The 22,568-nt window shown below is 42.5% G+C and overlaps 1 protein-coding gene across 1 annotated transcript; it reads right to left on the reverse strand.

Annotated features, from left to right (window-relative positions):
- Positions 1-3,052: 3,052 nt before the first annotated feature.
- eif4bb (eukaryotic translation initiation factor 4Bb) lies at positions 3,053-21,076 on the reverse strand. The gene is made up of 15 exons (XM_053636385.1): positions 21,048-21,076; positions 15,924-16,064; positions 15,374-15,579; positions 14,779-14,895; positions 14,610-14,664; positions 13,804-13,956; positions 13,592-13,723; positions 13,376-13,507; positions 12,560-12,806; positions 12,267-12,340; positions 5,797-6,016; positions 5,686-5,720; positions 5,436-5,586; positions 5,094-5,160; positions 3,053-3,471 (listed from the first exon to the last, which is right to left on the reverse strand). Exons 1-15 carry the CDS (start codon positions 21,058-21,060, stop codon positions 3,394-3,396), a joined length of 1,821 nt encoding a protein of 606 aa, XP_053492360.1. The 5' UTR covers positions 21,061-21,076; the 3' UTR covers positions 3,053-3,393.
- Between the last annotated feature and the right edge of the window lie 1,492 nt (positions 21,077-22,568).

A 22,568-nucleotide genomic window follows, 5' to 3' on the forward strand; every position in this document is an offset into this window, starting at 1 on the left:
ACTTTGTTAGCAATATATGAAGCTAATGGTTTATTTTAAAACTGACTTTTAAAGCCATTCCGAAGAGAGGGAGAGGACAAAGTGAAGGAAAGAAAAGAAACGGGAAAAAAATTATATAAAAAAATCTAAATCTTTTCAAAATCGAAATGAGAGAGAAATATTATGTGCATTTGCATGTGTCCTTTAATCAAAAAGAAACCACAATTTGTGCAAATTGGACAAAGGACAAAAAAATAAAAAATTCAAGTGTTAGTGTTACTAACTTTTAAAATACAATCAGTTTTCTTTTTTCCCTTAGAATTTTACACTTAAATTAAGATAATAATTATTATTAAAACAATATACTGTATTTAACAATGAATTGTTGATATTGATACAGGAATTTCTGCAGTGGAACTTTTTAAAAAAATGCACATTTATTTATGGAAACAAGGTTTCATCTACAGGTGCATCTCAAAAAATTTGAATATCGTGGAAAATTTCATTTTCCTCATAATGTAACACAAAAAGTGGAACATTCATACATTATAGATTCCTTACACGTAAAGTGAAATATTTTGAGCCTTGTTTTATTTTAATCTTGATGATTACAGCTCATGGAAATCAAAAATCCAGTATCTCAAATTATTAGAATAAAGAATTTATAATACAGAAATGTGGACCTTCTGAACAGTATGTTTATTTATTAACTCGATACTCGGTCGGGGCTTTAACCCTTTTGCAGGAATGACTGCATCAGTGCGGCGTGGCATGGAGGCGATCAGCCTGTGGCACTGCTGAGGTGTTCTGGAAGTCCAGGTTGCTTTGATAGCGGCCTTCAGCTCGTCTGTATTGTCGGGTCTGGTGTCTCTCGTAGATTCTCTATGGGGTTCGGGTCAGGCGAGTTGGCTGGACAATCAAGCACAGAAATACCACGGTCACAAACCAGTTACTAGAAGTTTTGGCACTGTGGGCAGGTGCAGAGTCCTGCTGGAAAAGGAAATCAGGGTCTCTATAAAGCTCGTCAGCAGATGGAAACATGGCGTTCTCTAAAATCTCCTGGTAGACGCTGCATCGACTCTCGACTTGAGGAAACACAGTGGACCAACACCAGCAGATGACATGACTCCTCAAATCATCACTGACTGTGGAAACTTCACACTGGACTTCACGCAGCTTGGATTCTGTTCCTCTCCACTCTTCCTCCAGACTCTGGAACCTTGATTTCCGAATGAAATGCAACGTTAACTTTCATCTTCCCCGTGATTGTGTGTGTGTACTGAACCTGAATAAATCTTTCATTCTAATATTTTGAGATTCTGGATTTTTGATTTCCGTGGGCTGTAAGCCGTAATCATCCAGATTAGTAAATGGTAAACGGCGCACTTATATAGCGCTTTTATCCAAAGTGCTTTACACTGTGTCTCATTCAACCATTCACACTCACACACCAGTGGTAGCAGAGCTGCCATGCAAGGCGCTAACTTGCCATCGGGAGCAACTTGGGGTTCAGTGTCTTGCCCAAGGACACTTCGGGATGTGGAGTCACGCGGGCCAGGAATCGAACAGCCAGCCCTACGATTAGTGGACAACCCGCTCTACCACCTGAGTTACAGCCACCCAGCTCGAAATATTTCACTTTATGTGTAATGATTCTAGAATATATGAAAGTTTCACTTTTTGAATAAAACTACAGAGAAAACCCCCAAACTTTTCCACGATATTCAAATTTTTTGAGATGCACCTGTAATTAAATGTGTGTACACTTGAGATGCTCTGGATTTTACACTGACTATTTTGAATGGTTTAGTATTAATATTAAACGTTCTGGGTACGTTTTTCAAAGCTTCAACAAAAATTCCTTTTATACAACTACTGCACAAATTAAAGAGAAAAAAACTTTTTTTCCACCTCAGTAAAAAATTTTTTGCATCAGAAATAATCTCCATAAGCCACTGGGTTGGTCACATGACCTAGTTTGGATTAGACCGCAGGCTGTGTTTGTAAAAGCAGAAGCCGTTATTATAAACACGAGGGTGGAACGTCTGAGAGAGCCGCCAGCGCAGGACATAGTGAAGAACCGGCTCGAGGTGTTTGTTTAATTATTTTTAACCGAGGATCTCTTTATAGCCGGATTTACATTCCACCGTCGCGCCATCTAAACACACAGTGAGAAGAACACTGTCCAGGAGCTGCAGGAAGGCAGAAAGGGTTTTCTTCTGGTCCATCAGAACACCAAAAACACTCAGAGGAACAACTACACCGGACTAGCACTCTGTCCATGCTACACTCTCTCTCGAGTGCTCTTCAGCTCTCTCTGAGCAAAACCTTCATAGTAGTATGTAGAACACTGCTACGTGGAGACTGGAGGCTCAGTGGGTAGAGCTCTGGCCTGCGGATGGGAAGGTTGATGGTTTGAATCACGATATAAGCAGGCTGCCACTGTTGAGTCTCTGAGCAAGCTGTTTACAATTTTAAAACCCAGTGGGCGTGGCTTAACTGGAATATATGCATATTTTCCTACTTAAAACAGAGAACAAACAGTGTTAGTCAGCATTATAAATTTATCAGGACAATACGTCTGTATGTTGATTGATCTAAAGCTAATATATAGTTCATGCTGCGAGACGACATGTTGATTAGACGTCAGGGACGAGAAGACGGTCCTGATTTCCTTTGTCTGCTAACAAAACTTTTAAATGAACGAGAGATGAGACGACGAATGACGACACCATGTTTACAAACGGTCTGGCAACCACTACGCTTCTTCCCTTCTGCAGTCGATTAGTTGTTACTTTGTTGCCGTCCTGGATGCACCAGGACTCGTTTGCTTTGACAGTACAAAGGTTATCTGGTCCCAGACCACGTCCGAAGGTGTTTTGATTGATTGGATCACACATTGGATCCGGTTCAGATCTGTACTTAGGGCAGATCTGTACTTACGATCCGATCACCTGGATCTAATGCTAACCGATCTCAAGCGTGAATGCAACTGGACACAAAACGTATGAAATGAACGACGCAAGTCCAGAACACAACACAGAACAATGAATAAATGCACAAACGACTCCTCTTTTTTTTTTTTTATACATACTTTTCGAATTTATTTATAACAACAACAACTTGCAAATTACTCATTTTTAAATCCCTAAATGCATGTACGAGCTTATATACGTTTATACGCTGTTCTTTACTGTTACTAATTAAAACTAGTCAAATTTTGGATTACCTTTTAGAAAATTTCATTAAACATTAAAGAACAGCTCTGAGAACCCATGCGACGGTTCTCCTCAGTCTATCACCACCTTCACTGCAGAAACCGGTAGATCCAAAGTCTCAGCAAGTATTTGATTTTTTTTTATTATTCAGTATTATCCACATTTGTGTGTTTACTCTTCTTTTCTTTCTTCTTGTTTAATCCTCAGCACCTTCGTCCTCTACCTGCTCACCATCCATCAGCAGCGCAGCATATTTACTGGCTGAGCTGAATTTCTGAGGGGAAAATTATTTAAAAAAAAAAAAGAAAACACATTCAAGCAACTAAGAAAAAACAAGAACTAATGAGTATATAATATACAACAGGAATAATTTCTTAAATCCATTTTTTAAATGTAGACGGTGGCGGATGTGGTGGATGTAGAGGACAGACGGTGGCGGATGTGGTGGATGTGCAGGACAGACGGTGGCGGATGCGGTGGATGCGCAGGACAGACGGTGGCGGATGCGGTGGATGTGCAGGACAGACGGTGGCGGATGCGCAGGACAGACGGTGACGGATGCGGCGGATGCGCAGGACAGACGGTGGCGGATGCGCAGGACAGACGGTGGCAGATGCGCAGGACAGACGGTGGCGGATGCGCAGGACAGACGGTGGCGGATGTAGAGGACAGACAGTGGCGGACGTGGTGGCTCTACAGGACAGACGGAGGCAGATGTGGTGGATGTGCAGGACAGACTGTGGCAGATGTGGTGGATGCGCAGAACAGACGGTGGCGGATGTGGTGGATGCGCAGGACAGACGGTGGCGGATGTGGTGGATACGCAGGACAGAGGGTGGCGGATGTGGTGGATGCGCAGGACAGACGGTGGCGGACGCGGTGGATGCGCAGGACAGACGGTGGCGGACGCGGTGGATGCGCAGGACAGACGGTGGCGGACGCGGTGGATGCGCAGGACAGACGGTGGCGGACGCGGTGGATGCGCAGGACAGACGGTGGCGGACGCGGTGGATGCGCAGGACAGACGGTGGCGGACGCGGTGGATGCGCAGGACAGACGGTGGCGGACGCGGTGGATGCGCAGGACAGACGGTGGCGGACGCGGTGGATGCGCAGGACAGACGGTGGCGGACGCGGTGGATGCGCAGGACAGACGGTGGCGGACGCGGTGGATGCGCAGGACAGACGGTGGCGGACGCGGTGGATGCGCAGGACAGACGGTGGCGGACGCGGTGGATGCGCAGGACAGACGGTGGCGGACGCGGTGGATGCGCAGGACAGACGGTGGCGGACGCGGTGGATGCGCAGGACAGACGGTGGCGGACGCGGTGGATGCGCAGGACAGACGGTGGCGGACGCGGTGGATGCGCAGGACAGACGGTGGCGGACGCGGTGGATGCGCAGGACAGACGGTGGCGGACGCGGTGGATGCGCAGGACAGACGGTGGCGGACGCGGTGGATGCGCAGGACAGACGGTGGCGGACGTGCAGGACAGACGGTGGCGGACGTGCAGGACAGACGGTGGCGGACGTGCAGGACAGACGGTGGCGGACGTGCAGGACAGACGGTGGCGGACGTGCAGGACAGACGGTGGCGGACGTGCAGGACAGACGGTGGCGGACGTGCAGGACAGACGGTGGCGGATGTGGCGGATGTGGTGGATGTGCAGGACAGACGGTGGCGGATGAGGTGGATGTGCGGGACAGACGGTGGCGGATGTGGTGGATGTGCGGGACAGACGGTGGCGGATGTGCAGGACAGACGGTGGTGGACGTACAGGACAGACGGTGGCAGATGTAGAGGACAGACTGTGTCGGATGTGGTGGATATAGAGGACAGACGGTGGCGGATGTGGTGGATTTAGAGGACAGACGGTGGTGGATGTAAAGGACTCACCGGAACGGCAGTCTCCTCGAACGGCTTTGGCTCTGGTGCGGGTCTGGGCTCTCGCCTGCTCTCTTTCCTAATGATCAGAAATACATAAATTTATGTGGAATTTCCTAATATTTACATATTCAAACTGAAAAACAACAACAAATAAATGCAAGCAAATAAAGAACAAAAAAGTAAATACACAAGCAAATACCTAATTAAATAAATAAACAAAGTAAATATGCAAGCATGTAAGCAACTAAACAAATGTATATGCGGAGAAAAAAAAACACCCCAAACTAAAACATTAGGAATTTATGACACACTATGCAATTTTCCAAACATTAGATTTGTGAATGTTCTCACTTGTCTGTTGGTTCTCGTTGTCTGTCTTGGTCAGGCCCATCTCCTGCTCGATCAACTCCTCGACCCCATCCTCCTCCTCCTTTCACTGCCCCGCCCCCTCTTCCCTGAGACACGCCTTTCTCCGGTCGTACACCATCCAACTGATTCTCATCTAAACACACACACACACATAAATATAATAATGATGCATGCATTTGCTATTTAAGCTGCATTTCTGTTTATGTGCACTAAGTGGGTGTGGCACTCGAACCTTTTTCAGATATAGGTTCATCTGAATTTGAGGAGCTGCAAAGAGAAAAAGAACAAAAGGTTAAACGCAACAAGCAAATGGTGCGAAAATACAGTCACTGCAATTTCTCACCTGCTTGACTTCGGAGCCGCGCTTCCACGCGCGGATGAAGGTGCAGTGTTAGGCCCGCCCCCTGTGCCCCGTTTTGCCCAGGCATTCTCCTTTGGCGGAGGAGCCGGCATCACCTTCAGTTGCAGAGCTCCTTGACTGGGGGAGGCTGGTGGGCGGGACCCAGGAGAGGTGGGTTCCTCCACTTCATTTTCTGAATGCTCACTTTCATGATGCTTAGAACCTACACACACACACACATCAGATTTAATCAGCGATGTCCAAAACAAACCCTAAAATATTCATACATTTCTGTAAAGCTGCTTTGGGACAGTGTCCTTTGTTAAAAGCGCTACACAAATAAAACTGAATTGAATTAAAATATAGCAGAAAGCAATGATCAGTGGGGTCCAAGCACCTTTCACAAACAGTGCCCCCAGTGGCCAGTTCATTCCAAGTTAGATAAAACACTAAAGAGGCCACAGATAAACATACTGTTCAAGTCTCATGACAGTCAGTCAATGCTAACCATGTGAAAAGCCTGCTGAAATCTGATTGGGTGATAGCGGCTATGTAATTTTTTTTTTAATATAAATAATGCCGACTATTAGATTTGCAAAAAAAAAAAAAAAAAGATTACCACAAATATGACGTACACCAAATTTCAGCTCAAAATGGCTTACGGTTCTCAAGCATCGATTGAAATTTAACCCCGCCTCCTTTAAATGACCAAGCCCCACACGTCATCAGAATCTTCTCCTGAACGTGCTTTTCGACTTTTTGCAAATCCACACGACCAACCATGAGTTACAGCTCCTTGAGTAAATAAAGCTCTCCGAGCATTGATAGCTGCGGCACCTGGCGGCCATGTTGTTTACACACACGTTTCTGAAAATGATTCCGATACAGACAGGTCATTTTACAACCAAGTTTGTCACAATATTTGGGGAAAAAAATCCCAAGGATTGGTCCTAGGACTCTAAATTAATTTAGTATATTATGCAAATGATTATACTGTAAATGTGAGTGGGCGGAGCTAAATGGTCCAAATGTAATGATAGCACTTGGTGCATGGCCCCCTAAAAATGTCCGCTGTTGTTAATTTGTTGGTTGATGTTATTTGTTGAAATGTCAAAGCTGATGAAGCGTCACTATTTGCAGCTACTTGAACAGCATTATGGGTAATGTATTAAACTGTTAACAAAAGTGAAAACAGACCAACAATAAACCCTGCAGATTTTACTACAAAATAAATGTTGGATGGCATTAAACGTCTCATTAATTATAAGCACTAATGAATAACGCAGTGCGTAAGGTAATGTTTAGCGCCTCCTACTGTCCGCGAGATGATCTGCAACAAAATATAAACAACTTATAACGTTTCTTTTGAAGTAAATAACCAAATCAATAAAATAAAAAAAATAAACAAGCAAATAAATAAACTAATTAACTAAACATGCAATCAAACAGGTAAATAAGCAAAAAGCCCCAAAACTGACTAAATAAGTAAATAATTTAATAAAAAAGCAAGAAATCAAAGAAACCCAGAAAAAAAGAGAAGTAAATATCCAAACATGCATACAAGCAAATAAATAAATAAATAACTAAATAATAAACATAAGTAAATACACAAGCAAACAAACAGCCTAATTACTAAATCAATAAAAAATACATAAATATCAGTTTAAATAAAAGTAGCAGAATTGAGCAGTGATTATGGGGCGGAGATAATTTCTGGCAATATATCTGAAAATTTTTAGGCTTGTAATAATCACATAAATGTTAAAAACTGCAGCTTTAAAACATCTACATTAAGCAAATAAATAAATGTATTTTACAGTAAAATAACCTTTCGCTACCCCCCCCCCCCCCCCAACGTTATGCACTCTTATTCTAGGACATCCGACCCAAATCTGCTGATTTCCATCCTTTAGCACACCCGTGAGGCACGCCACTGTTTAAACCCGTCAGGTGCGTCACTGTTTAAACCCATAAACCTTGACACATGGTGTTCCATTCCAATTACTTATCGGACATTTTCAATTAGTATAAGCAAATGAATTATTTTATCACAGCAGTTCTGGTATAAGATTAGTCAGGACACTGTTGGCTTTCTGTGTGTGCAGTTTCATGACTGTGTGCTTAACTGCTGGTGAGCGGGGGGATGGGAAAGGGGGCGGAGTTTGAGCCCCCTGCTGGGCAAGCAATTCACACCTCTCCACAAAAACACTGGGACAGAGATAAATCGGAGAGCACGACTAAAGCTTTTTTGATAGTAAAACACCGTATACAACTGCCACAATAAAATTAACATTTAATCCCAAGAAATTAACATTTAAACCCAAGATCGGACTTGTATAAACGTTTACTACCTTACATTACCTACATAGTAATGAAAATCCAGTTCGCTCGCGGTTTTATAAATCATGCACATTTCCATTGGTATATAGTCCAACAGCTTTATTGAAGAAAACAAATGCAAAGTTCCATATTTAGTCAAAAATGTCCTCTTCAAAATGCATTAAGTGTCTTGGTATCCCACTCCTCTGGAATTTAGTAATTAGCCATAAACTGAACTGAGATACATTCTAAAAAACCTAATCAAAACCTGGACCAATTGTAGACACTTCGAGCTTTCAAACGACACCTCAATTGCTAAAATTGACCATTCAGAGACAGAGTTATAGCAATGCGTAAACGTCGGCACTTGCCAGTTTACGTGCCACTTATTGGTCTAGAGCTGTCTATATGCTGGCAGTCAGCGCGGACAGGCGAATCAGCTTGTAGGGCCAGACGGGTTTGTTATGCAACCACCCTTGATGGCTATTTACACCTAGTTGACTTCCCCCAAAAGCTGATAGTGAGTTTTGGTGTGTTTTGGTCTTTGTTACATTTGCGGTCTCAGATAGTTTTCTCAGCAGTTTCCTTTGCTTTTCACTCAGCGCGCGGTTTATAATGATGGCGCATTCCCAAAAAAAGCCTGGCTTTGCCAGAGGTTTTGGAGGAATATTTAGGAGTGACACTAGCGAAGAATTCGAGGGTTTTTCGGAGGAAGATAGCGTGGATACAGATGAGGAGCAAGCATTCCAGCAAGGATTGGACCCGCTTCTTGACATGTAAGCTATTTTGCTATGTTTTTTTCTTGCATTGTCAAAATTCCCGTTTACGTGTAGAATGGCACTGATTTTTTGCATGGCGCACGACGGCAGGTTTTTTTGGCATGGCACATGACTGCGGGGTGGTTTTTGGCATGTAGCATAAAAATGTTTTGTCTTGCACTTCATGTAGTAATAAGCAACTTGTGCAAAAATTATACAATAAATGTTGTCTTTTATACTAAATATTATGTAATAATTATGTTGGGTATTTTTCGTGATTAATTATTATTGCAGGGAAGAAGAAAATGCTCCTGATCCTCCAATCACTTCTTCTGAGTCCTACTCCCCCAGCACTCACCTAGAGCTTTCCATAGCAACAACCCCCCCCTCCCCCAGCCAGACCTGTCAGAAGACAGAAGAGGCAGCACTCATATGTCACCCATTTCTACCATTAGGAGAGCTAGTGCTCCTGCACTTGCAACACAACCGGAACAGGACAGGTGGCCCAGTATTGACGAAGATGATGTGTCTCCCATACAACATCCCTTTTCTCCTTCCCGCACTCCTGGGGTACAGCTTGACGGGCATCAGCCACATACCCCTCTTGAGCTGTTCCAGTTATTTTTTGATAAAGCTGCAATTATGAGTCTCTGCAACAACACAAACCTGTATGCAGAGTACAAGCAGCAGAAGGGCATGAAGACACCATGGCGTCCAACAACTAGCCTGGAAATGCACAAATTCCTGGGCCTAGTTATTTATGGTGGTCTAATCAGGCCAACAAGAGCTGGAGATTTATGGAGAAAGGATCAGCTCCACAATTTCCCATTCCCCACCTTGGTCATGTCAGGCTGCAGATTTGAAGCAATATTCTGGAACCTGCATATGAGCAATGTTAAAGACAACGAGCATAATGACCGGCTGAAAGGCTCCACTGGCCACGATCGTCTCTTTCGTGTGAAGCCCCTTATGGAGCAGCTCTTAGTGGCATGCAGGGCATATTACCAGCCTCACCAGAACCTGGCCATTGATGAAAGGATGGTAGCCACAAAGTCTCATATTGGCCTGAAACAATACATGAAGGAAAAACCCACAAAGTGGGGTTTCAAATTGTTTGTCCTGGCCCATTCGAGGAATGGCTACACCTCGAATTTCAGCATCTACCACGGAAGAGTTGGAGTTTGCATGTTCTCCCCGTGCTGCGGGGGGTTTCCTCCAGGTACTCCGGTTTCCTACCCCAGTCCAAAGACATGCATGGTAGGCTGATTGGCATGTCCAAAGTGTCCGTAGGGGTGTGTGAACGTGTATGTGTTCGTGTGCCCTGCGATGGATTGGCACCCTGTCCACGGTGTACCCCGCCTTGTGCCCGATGCTCCCTGGGATAGGCTCCAGGCTTCCCCGTGACCCTGAAAAGGATAAAGCGGTATAGAAGATGGATGGATGGATGGACCAGGGAAGAGGTCAGTCCCATTCTGGAAAGGGCCTGAGCCATGATGCTGTTCTGGACCTGTTGACATCCTCCTCACTTGGCACAGGGTACCATATATATGTAGACAAATTTTACACTAGTACCACTCTCTTTCAGGATCTTCACAGGAAATGGTATGGGGCTTGTGGTACCATCCAGGAAAACAGAATTCGTTTTCCAAAGACAAAAATCAATGTTCTTCCTAAGAAAGCCACCAGGGGGAACATTAGATGGAACAGAAAAGGTCCACTCCTGTATGTCAAGTGCATGGACGCACACGAGGTCACGGTCTGTTCAACAGTCCACAAGGTATATAGTGGAGACACAGTTCAGCGTCGGGTCAAGAAACCAGATGGCACTTGGTCTTCACAAGCCATCCCTGTTCCTGAAGCAGTGAAGGCGTACAATGAGTACATGGGGGGAGTTGACCTCTCCGATGCGCTCATTAAATACTTGACTGTGTCAAAAAAGACAATGAAGTGGTACAGGAAGCTCTTTCTGCATTTTATTGATATAGCTGTGGTAAACTATTTATATTATTCATAAAGAGCAAACGCAAGATAGACAGCAGAAACCTCTCACGCAGAAGAAATTCAGAGAGGTCCTGTGCTAGCAGCTTGTGGATTTTGGGAGTGCTGAAGCCACAAGTTCAGATGGAGCCCCCGAGCCAGTGGAAGCTGCAGCTGTTGGCGAAGTGTTGCAGGTTGCAGAGAGCAGGCCATGCTACCCAGTAACCATCATGGACGTCTTTGCCTCTGCTAAGAAAGACAAAGCCTCAGCTGGGAGGAGACACTGTGTACTCTGCCTTCAAAGGAAGAAGTACAGCAAAACAATTTATAAGTGCCAGTCTTGTGATGTCCCTCTCTGCATTATACCGGACCGTCTTTGTTTCACTGAGTGGCATGATCTCAAGGACAGCCAAGCTCTGTGAGCTCAACCGTTCAGAGCAATTTTCAAACAGTCTTTTTTTACTTGTTCAAACGTTTTGTACTCCTATTCATGTTCTCAACTTCTAGTTCCAATTTTTACATTTTTCTGCTTTTTTTAAATGGTTTTTTTTGCCTCCTAACATCCAACCCCACGTCCATGTCATCGGAGGTGGAAACAGCACCTTCTGCATGCCTATACGTGACTAGAATATTATGTGACAGTGCTGGCTAATGGGGCTCTGGTGCTATTTTTAATAAACATTATATTTTATGAGTATGTTTCAGACTTTTTTGTGTGTGTGTGAAATTACACATTGTGTAACAGACTTCATGCTATTGCTATTTGTTTTTATATTGTGCCATTTAGAGAGGTTATTTTATGCATTTTTTTTTTTTTAATGTTTGCTATTTCTAGAAGTCTGCAATTTATAAAGGTTTTGTGCCATTTTTATAAGCTTTGTGCCATTTAGAGAGGTTTTATGTCATTTGGAGACGTTTGGTACAATTTGGAGAGGTTTTGTGCCATTTTGGAGAGGTTTTTACCTGTGTTTGGATAACATTACACACAATTTTAGTGGTTAGAGATAACGTCCTTATATTTTGGGTGTTCATGGTCAAGTACTTGGGGCATCTTTGAGACCAGAAATAGAGTTGATATCAACATTTGCTGTGAAGATATAACGTGTGTTAAAAGTAAACAACAATTTGTAATTTTTTTTTTTTTTTTTTTTACATTTTATTCTGAATATATTGCCCCAGGTAGGCTAGGTAAAAGAAGAAATACTTGAAATAACTGCTAATTCTTAAAGTCTTAAGTGTCCACTTACATATGAGCCATTAACCACTACTGTGGTGTATGATATCACAAAACAAATCAATGCTGAACACAGGTACCCCCAAAACAGGCAAAAATGCCATTTTTTGGCTACTGCGAAAAGAACTTAAACCCGTCAGGCGTGTCACTGTCGGACAAATGCGTGTGTTAACGTGTTACTTTACCTCTATAGGGTGTGGACTCACTCGCTGTGCGCTCGTGTTCACCGGGCGTCGCCTCGCTCCGCCAGCTCGGGTCCCTGCACACAGCAGAACGGAAACGCTAGCTAACGTTACCTCACCGAGCACAACACTGACGCGGTAAAGCGACAAATCCAAACAACTGTCACGAACTATAGTATAGGACATACGATAAAACATTCACTGTGCCGTATTTTCCCCCCATTTTCCCCTCAATCTAGATTCTCTCCGTCTTTATGCTGAGGCTTTATGGCTAACTCCATCCTCCTCGTCCTCACCGGTCTCGAGGTCGTCTCTCTGAAGGTCTGGGCTTGTCCTCCTCCAGCTGTCTCTGCAGTCGCTCCTGCTCCTTCTTCAGACGCTCCTCCACTTCCCGCTCCTTGGCCGCCGTGTCCACGGGTTTCGCACCCCCGAATATGGAAGCAGAGCGGCTCGGGTTGGCCTGAGGAGACGAGCCTCCGCTCTGCTCCTCCTCTTTCGGAACGCTGCGGGGTTTCAGGTTCAGTTTGGGTCTCTGAAGAGGAGCTGGGGGGGGGAGAGGGTCGATTAAAAAAAGATCGTATAAGTGGATAAGTGGAATCACATTAACTGGATTCTTGAAAAAAAAAGCATAAAAGATCTGAAACGACTCCATTTACATTAACAAGTCAATTAAATACATTTTACGCTACAGTAGGAACCTTGTTTACATCTTTACAATATCTTTATAACGCTATATTACGGTTTGATGAGGAGGGAAAAAATATCTATTAAGAAAAATCCCCCAATTGTACAGATTTACAAATTTTAATTAATTTTAAAGATTACATTTTAAAAACTGATCAAATTATCAGCTTCCATTCAGTCTATAATTATTAATAAATAAATAAATAAATAAATAAATAAATAAATGTTTACAAAAAAGCCATCACGATACCCATGATCTCTCCGAAGTGTCAATTTATCACAAAATCATCAAATTTTCTATATTATAAATAAAAAGAATATAAAATTTGTGTATATATATATATATATATATATATATATATATATATATATATATATACATATACACACACACACACACACATATATACACACACACAGTCCTGTACCTCTCTCTTCACGCCCGGCGTCCCGTCTTTCATAGCGGTCCTCTCCGAAGCGATCTCCATCTCGCTTGTCGTCGAAATCGCGCCTGTAGCCACTGCCGAACGCCCGCCTTCCTCCGCCACGGGAGTCGTAACCTGCGAATCACATGACCACGTGCTGACCAAAAGCTCACACCGAGACAAATAAACATGATAAATATTTTCCGCTGAGCCACTAACCTCCACGGTCGTAGTCCCTGCCCCCTCGGTCATCGTAGCGCTCCCGGTCGTCATAGCGATCGCGGCCGCTGAAGCGATCGTCGCGCCGCGGCCCATCCCTGAATCGATCGGGCTCGTACCGGTCACGTGACCCTGAGAAAGAAAAGAGGTCTGTAAACGATAAAGATGTAAACACGTGGAATAAAACTGTGGTCATGTGATATATCACACACTCTCTCCGAAACCGTTGTCTCGACGCGGTCCGTCATCCTGCTCCGCACTGGGACGAGCCCTCCAATCGGAATCCGTCTTATCAGGACCGCCATCGCCGCCACCGCCACCACCACGCCCACGATCACGCCCCGACATCGAACCTCCATCTCGCTCTGCGGAGGAAAGAAAACACGAACACAAAAGCACTCATGACAAGCATGTACCGATATTTATTATCACACAATAATATGTACATTATTATTATTATTATTATTTCCTTCTTTATTCAATCTTTCTTTTTACAACTTTAGACTATTTACTTATTTTTTATCATTTACCTTATATTTTATTGCTTATATAAATGAAAGTCGTGCTGCATTGGCAGATCATTTTAATTCCTTTTTGGGGGCAAATTGTCTGCTAGTGGAATAACAAACTAGCTCAAGATGATGTCCTATAATCCTATAATTAATTAAAAAAATTTTAAAAAAGTCTAGCAACGGGTTTAATATTCTCTTACATTTACAAATACGATCAAATCGATAGCAGAACACGTTTATCTGTAAAACACATGAATAAAGACGTGGGGTTTGGTTTCTTCTCCAACTGCATTTTCAGATAATAAAGTAGATGTATACTATTATCACCTTTAAAGGCAATATAAATTAGATCTAAAGATATTTCTCTAAGGAAAATATATAAACATGACGACCATCTATACCGTATATACTATATACATATATATACACACACATATATACACACACACACACACACACCAGTCTACAGGAATCTCTCAGAGTTTATCTCCACCACATTCACTTACCTTTGTCATTGGACTGATCTGCGATATCTACTCGAATGCGTCTGTTCCCCAGGTTCTACACACACACACACACACACACACACACACACACACACACACAGTAAACACTGAATGTAAAGCACTGAACGATGACGTATATAACAGTCACGTGTGCGGTGTGTAACTCTACCTCCTCATTGAGAGTGAGCGCACGGAGCATCGAGTCGACGTCATCAAACTCGGCGTAACCGAAGCCCTTCAGTCTCTCAGGGTTACTGGGTTCACGTGGCAAACGCACAGCACTGATCTGAGAACACACACACCCCACAAATTTACACACTTACTCTCTTACATGCGTGTTGCAACACAACATAAAACAGACACAAACGTTCCCTAAAATGACGTGAGGTGCGTCCTTTTTTATGTTGTGTTTGACTCGCTTCCTCAAGGTGCAACATCAGACTGTAACGTGAAACCTGAAAACGTAACGTCAAGGTGTAACAGGAAAGTTAAAACTATCAGACAATCAGCCTACAGAACATGTTTTTGGACTGGAATGTTTATTGGGCATTATGTAGGGTGCCATTATTTATTTAGAGCGCTTCAGAATATCGGCCCGGCTGTGTCCTGGAGGACGAAGGTAAAAACGCGAATCCCTGGTTGCTGAAGAGAAAAGACCGAGTGTCAGTTTTCACTGTGTGTGTGTGGTTTACGAGACATTATAAGCTCATGAATATTCATCTGAAAGCATATTAATTCTCAACACCGGACTACACCCGTCTCACCGCGAGGCCCCTGAAGAACTGTTTGATGGACTCTTCAGTGACATCATAGGGCAGATTTCCCAGGAAGGCGGTGTAGGGTGGGCTGCGGGGCAGACGTGACCGGTCGACATTGGGCTCCCGGGCCGCACGAGGAGCCGTGGGCAGGATGGAGCGGTCGATGGGCGGGGCACGATACGAATCTTCAGGGTTGTGCCAGGAAGTGGACACTGCGGAGAGACAGAGAGGTGTGTGTTAGAGGTTTTCTGACACTGTTTTCAGCTCACTAGACCACGAAGTTCACGAACTCACAGTTCAAAGTTCACATAGATCAAATCTATGAAGTAAAAAGGTTCAAACCGTGTGCAAGAGCGGCTTCCACATCCCGCATCCTTTCCTTTTCTTACAGCGACTTGGATTTGACAGCAGGAAGGTTTTATTCACGTAACAACCGTTTAGTTTTCAGTGATATCGCCATAGCGATGGGTCTCAAATCGTACACGCTACAGCTAAACCCTCCGTGCTAGCACCTCTGCAGAAGTTTTAAAAACATTTAGCCCCTGTTTTAACTCACCTTCTCCTTCTAGGTCTTCAGTCTCATCTGCCCAGCTGGTGGCCTTCGCGGGGGGATACACAGTCGTTCCAGATCCACTGCTGTCCTCTGCCAGGAAGTCCGTCAGAGTTAAAGTCTTCCCCTTCTTCTTAGTCTTCTTCGCTGCAGAAAGAAAAAAGAAACACCACGATCGATCACTAGAGGTCTAGCGATAGAGGATTTTACGATAACCGCTTGATCACCTGATTTTAAAACCGATACTGAATGAAAACAAACACTCAATATACATATTAAACATTAATAAATGTTAAAGTAAATAAAAGACATACATCCTAACTGAACCAAAAAATAACGCTCCGAATAACAAATAAAAATAGAGAAAATGAATAAAAAAAAAAAAACCCCTTCAAATAAAATGACAAAATTTGTCAGCGATAGTAACCCGGATAGTTCCAGCGATGGATTATCAGTTATCAAAACAGTCAATCTCTAAAGATTTAAACCACCATTTCAACAGAAACAAAGCCCTATTATTATATATATCACAGTGCTGTCGAGTTCTGGATCATGATTGATCAGAAGGTGCTGATTAATCTTCTCTGACAGTAGCGCAGCTGCAAATCACAGGTTTATATTAATGCTCTATTATATTAATGTAATTGCTGGCTGTGGTATGAGAGGAATAAAACACTTCAGGACGTGCTGCTGTAGGGAAATTATTAACATCAGGAAGTCTGCTTATCGCTCATTCTTTTATATTAGCAGCAGGACACAGAGTGGTTTCTTCTGTGTGTAAGTGTCAGTGGGTTTAGACGTTGAAAGCGATACTCGCGCTAAACCAGGTGGACTTGAAGATAAACACAAGTCACCGGGGTGAATAGAGATAAGCAGCGCGATATCTCCAATACGCCTAAACAACAGACTGATATTTTACTTCAGCCTTTTTTTTTTTTTTTTTTAGAGGGCGACACCCAAATAAATAAATAAATAAATAAATAAATAAATGCCTTATACTAGCCATGGCACATGGACAAGAACTCGTTGATTTTTGTGTGTTTTTGGCTTTACTTTTAAGAAAGGACAGTTTACGTTCTTTATTTCTCTCAATAAATACAATAAGATCAGGACCGAGACGATACGCTGGAGCCGAGATACAAGACGAATCCACGTACAGGCTTCACCAGACGTTGACACAAATAAACCTTTAAATTCGAATCCGTGTGTTCTGTAATGATAACAAATCAAACCGCTGCAATATCGGCGCACTGTACCGTAAGACAAGTGGATCAGGGTTTATAATTTAAGGTGTAATTTCACCCTTTTGTTAACGTTATTGTAATCTGCTCCGTGGCAGCCCGATTAATATGGAAAGGTTGTTTGTTTGGTGATAGATTTGACTTGAAACGACTAAATGAATAACAAATTATTGTCCTCACATCAGCTCCTGCTCCTCCTGCTGTCTGACCTCCACCTGAACGCTGGAGCGCGTCACACTGACCTGTTTCACCGTACAGATCAGGAAAACACTCGCCGTAGGATTTCGTACATTTCCTCATCGCTCTGAAACGAGTTTCTGGTCACGTCACAGCACGCAATGTGCTTCTGAATGGTTTTAGACGTGAGCGCGCCTCACATCGAGCACAGCTCTGATTTTAACTCGTGTTTCAGAGCGCGGTCAGGCCGGCCGTGATAGAAACCCGGCTGCACGAATACTCGCAGGTTTACGGTAAATTCCTTCAGGAGCTACCTGTTAAGTAGCACGCATCGAGGCTGTTCGGTTCCCACTCGCAAACTTCCTGCTCTGTATCTTACCTCAAACACCGCCGCCGCCACCACGTAGTGTGCACGAGGACGTCGAACTCACTCCTAACGAATATTACACAGAAATATCACGATACGAGCAGCAAATTCCTCTCTCCGCTATTCTGTATCGCGATATTCAAGAACACGGAGTTCTGTCTCACACCTAATTAACAGCGTAAGGGAAAATGTCTGACGTTAGGAAGATAGTAAACAAGGTCGGGTAAATTCAAGGCTGCACCATTAACTGTAGTAACGATCACAATTTCTTTAAACTTCCTCAGTTAAACAAGCTCACCAATATCCTAACTCAAGTTTAACTAAACTGAGCAAACTGTCGCTTAGCTAAAGTACTACTCAACTGACTGTTAGCAAAGGCTAAATACTCACACTTTCTTCCTTCTTATTCTAGCAAATAATAATATATCATCTTATATTATATATATATACACATACATATATAGGCTGCATGTAATCCGATCCAAAGTTGTGTGTTGGACTGGAGCAAGGTTTAGTTTCAATGTTACCGTGACAACAAGAAGTATGTCTCATCAAAATGTTTGGACTCCACCAATCCACAGTCAGGCAGATTATGTACAAATGGAGGAAATTCAACACCATGGTTCCCCTGCCCAGGAGTGGAGACCAACAAAGATCACTCCAAGAGCAAGACGTGTAATAGTCCACGAGGACACAGAGGAACCCAGGGGAACTTCTAACCAACTGAAGTCCTCTCTCACATTGGCTAATGCTAATGTTCATGAGTCCACCATCAGGAGAACACTGAACAACAACGGTGTGCATGGCAGGGTTACAAGGAGAAAGCCTCTGCTCTCCATAAAGAACATAGCTGCTCTTCTGCAGTTTGATAAAGATCACGTGGACGAGTCAGAAGACTAATGGAAAATGTTTTGTGGATGTATGAATAGACCAAAATAGAACTTTTTGGTTTAAATAAGAAGTGTTATGTTTGGAGAAAGGAAAGCACTGCATTCCAGCAGAAGAACCTTATCCCATCTGTGAAACATGGTGGTGGTAGTAGTGTCAGGGTTTGGACCTGTTTTGCTGCATCTGGACCAGGACGACTCGCCATCACTGATGGAACAATGAATTGTGCATTATACCGGCGAATTCTAAAGGAAAATATCAGGACATCTGTCCATGAACTGAATCTGAAGAGAAAGTGGGTCATGCAGCAAGACAACGATCCTAAACACACGAGACGTTCTACCAAAGAACGCTTAAAGAAGAATAAAGTTCATGTTTTGGAACGTCCAAGTCAAAGTCCTGACCTTAATCCAGTAGAAATGTTGTGGAAGAACCTGAAGTAAGCTGTTCATGTGAGGAAACCCACCAACATCCCAGAGTTGAAGCTGTTCTGTACTGAGGAACAGGATAAAACTCCTCCAAGCCGATGTGCAGGACTGATCAACAGTTACCCCAAAAATTTATCTGCAGTGATTACTGCACAAGGGGGTCACAGCACATACTGAATGCAAAGGTGCACATACTTTTACCTCTCACAGATATGTAATATTTTCCTCACTAAATAAATGACCAAGTATAATATTTTAGTATCATTTGTTTAATTGGGTTCTCTTTATCTACTTTTAGGACTTGTGTGAAACTCTGACGATGTTTTCAATCATATTTATGTAGAACATTCACTGTAAATGCAACACTACAGTTTAGCCAAGCAGTTTGATAGTAAATCCACACATTGTGACACGTTTTGTGCATCACAAAAATGTCTTCAACTATCATGATGTTTTTTTTGCCATATCACCCCGCCCCTAACACACCCTAATAATCCATTAATAACCCAGAGCTCAGGCAGAATATAAAACAAACACCTTAAACTGAATAAACTGATTTGATCATTTTAATAATCTGTTAAATAAAATAAAAGTTCAATGTCTACGCACGTGTGTTTGAGTCTCCGTTCGCTCCTAGTGCAACAAAAACACGGGAAGAACAAAGCAGTGCATGTTAGAGATATTAATCAATCTAAAATAACTGGGAGCGGGTGGACAGGCATGGAAATAACATTAACTATAACATTTAGAGGACGTACACAAAAAAACAACATGACAAACACTTTATTTATTGTGAGGTTATCCCTGGAACAATTATGCTTATTACCGGTAGTATTAGTAAATGAGTAAAAGGCATTATTGATCTGTTTGACTAGTTGTTCATTTTAACAAGAAGACAGTCTCAAAATAAAGCCCTATTCAGACGGGATTAATGTATAGTTCTTATTTTACAAGACGCTTGCATAACGTTGGATCGGATTACGCGTAGTGAGCATGTACACAGAGATTATATATACGGAGTGTATAAACAGCTCGTTCTGTAATCTGCGCTCATGATTGGGCAATTTGCACGCAGGTCAATACTAACAATCATCATTTTTACACACGGATTAAACGTACAGGTCAGTTTTAATCTCCGATAGTGAAAAGTAATCAGATATCAGACGGCTATAACTCTCGAAAAGGATTAATGGACATTTTAATTCCCTTAATCTATTGGTGAGTTTGTTTACGTGACATTTTAATCATGATGGAAAAACTGGGTGCACAAATGATCTGATAAGACGTGTGGAGTTCACATAACTGGTCAGTACACGCGGACACGTTAATTCTCACATCCTGGACACTACTGCCATGAGGAACAGTGCAGTATTCAGTGGTGCGTGTGTTCAGTCTATACACTGTAAGCCATCTTGGACACAGCCTCGACCCCTCTGCTGGTTAATAACTGTCCAAGTAAACATTATATCAATTCAATACTTAGAGTTTATTAAAACGTCACCGGGATGTTGTGTTTTTTTTGTACAGGATGCGTACAAATCGTAATAAAAAAAAATAATAAAAAAAACGTCTGCGGGTGACAACCCGTGTGCGACGACACTGCTGCGCACTACACGTGGAAAAGCCCTCCTCTGAAAGCGTTGTGCGCATGCGCAGAAAACGCACTTCGTCATTAGCACGCCACTTCGCTGCGCACAAAACCGCACAATTCAGCGCCGATTCTTATAAGAAAACTACTCAAGAACGGCACACGTTTGCATACGAGTCAACGACGAGACTAAATAAAACAACCGACAGCGCGCGAGCAAGACAGACCACATGACTTGCTAGCTAGCTAGCGAACTGACTGGCTAACCCGCCGCTTGCTTGTACAACACTCTTTTTCGGTAATTTTCCCCCCCAAACGCCTCACTGGTTATCATGAATAGACAGTAAGTATCCATCTCCCTAAAGCAAAGCTCCAGTCGAAGACATTGCTTTTCGAGTTTCCTTCAAAATTCACACAGACCGCAGTGCACATTCAGCTCACCTGACGCCGCCATGTTGGAAAGTGTGCACGTCACACAGAACCCGGATGAAAGCGTCACGCGTCATAGAGGCGCGTCAGAAACGTTGACTGACTGCGTCAGTGCACAAAATCCAGCTTTTGAGACCTAGCATGTGATTTTTCATAAAGCATGGTTCTTGTGAAATTTCTTTTAAGCTTTAATTTTGCACAGCACACATTTATTTATATGGAATAATCAACACTTAATATCAGATAGTGAACTGAATATTTAATAAATGAATGAACATGGGGACTTTCTTGAGTTCTTGATAACTTCTTGGTATTAAAAAGAGATGAATGTTTCTGTGGAAGATTTCATCAACATTACAAAAAGCATTTCAGATCATTTTAGAGCTCTATTATAGGACACACCTTTGTTATAGGTCCTCGGCCAATAGCATTCCATTACTCTCAATCAGTGGTAGTGATACTGTACATTTTAATAATAATAATAATAATAATAAATAATGGTAAATCTTTAATGTCTGTGAACAGGCTTGTGTCTAGTATATGCTCTAAATGGAAAACGTCATATGTCATATGTGCAAAGATAAGTGAAATGTGGATCGCTTCTCGCAAAGTACTTCTAAAATAATATAAGTTTATAATAAGATTCTTCATAATTACTCTCCATGTAACACATTTTCAACAGATTTTTAAAATACAACATTTTCTGAAAATTTGTAAACAGGATGATACTTTTTAATCATTTATTTTACCAATCGAATATGTTTATGTTTTAAACAAATGTTGCAGATTTCAGATTGTATGATATTTGTCTTACACACAAAGACAAATGTTTCAAACTTGATAATGTGGTAGTTTTATTTTGTCTTTTAGGGCGGTTCCATATTCATAAAGCCGGAGCTCTTAATACTAAGCCTACATTTAGGCGTTTTTGTTTCGCTCATGATAATAAATAATCTACAACTGATAGTTACAAAAGACATTTACTGTTAACTGACTTTTTTGTGTTGGATCATATAGACTTTGACGAGTAAATGTGTTTGTTCTGACTGATGTGGTAGGATTCAAAATCCTTAAATGCTACAGCTAAACTGTACTTATTGACATCTATGCAATTTGTGATAAAATGCTTTGTGTAATGATGTCACTTCTGGTCGCACAAGGTTTGTTTTGGTAAAAAGTTGCATGTGACAGGCTTCCATGAAGAATTTTGTATATATATAATGAAAATCTGTGCCTTGTCCCTTGCCTGCTGATAATACAACAAACCAAATCTATTGACCACAGTGCATGGTCACCTAAAATTTCAAGTCTGCCCTTTATATTGTCTGACTTCCTCTTACAACTCTGATGCATGTATCCACTACGCCACACGAGTGTCTTCTTACACAAGAAATGTGAGTGAGACAGGAGCAGAAAAAAATATCTACCCTAGTAATATCATCGTCATAAAACAGCACTGGACTGTATTGGAATCTCCAGACTGGTCTATGGCAAGAGGAAGTCAATTAACATATTCTTACTTCATTATATAAT

The sequence above is a fragment of the Ictalurus furcatus genome, chromosome 11 (genome assembly GCF_023375685.1).
Source record: "Ictalurus furcatus strain D&B chromosome 11, Billie_1.0, whole genome shotgun sequence".
In the NCBI taxonomy this organism is placed as follows: Eukaryota; Metazoa; Chordata; class Actinopteri; order Siluriformes; family Ictaluridae; genus Ictalurus; species Ictalurus furcatus.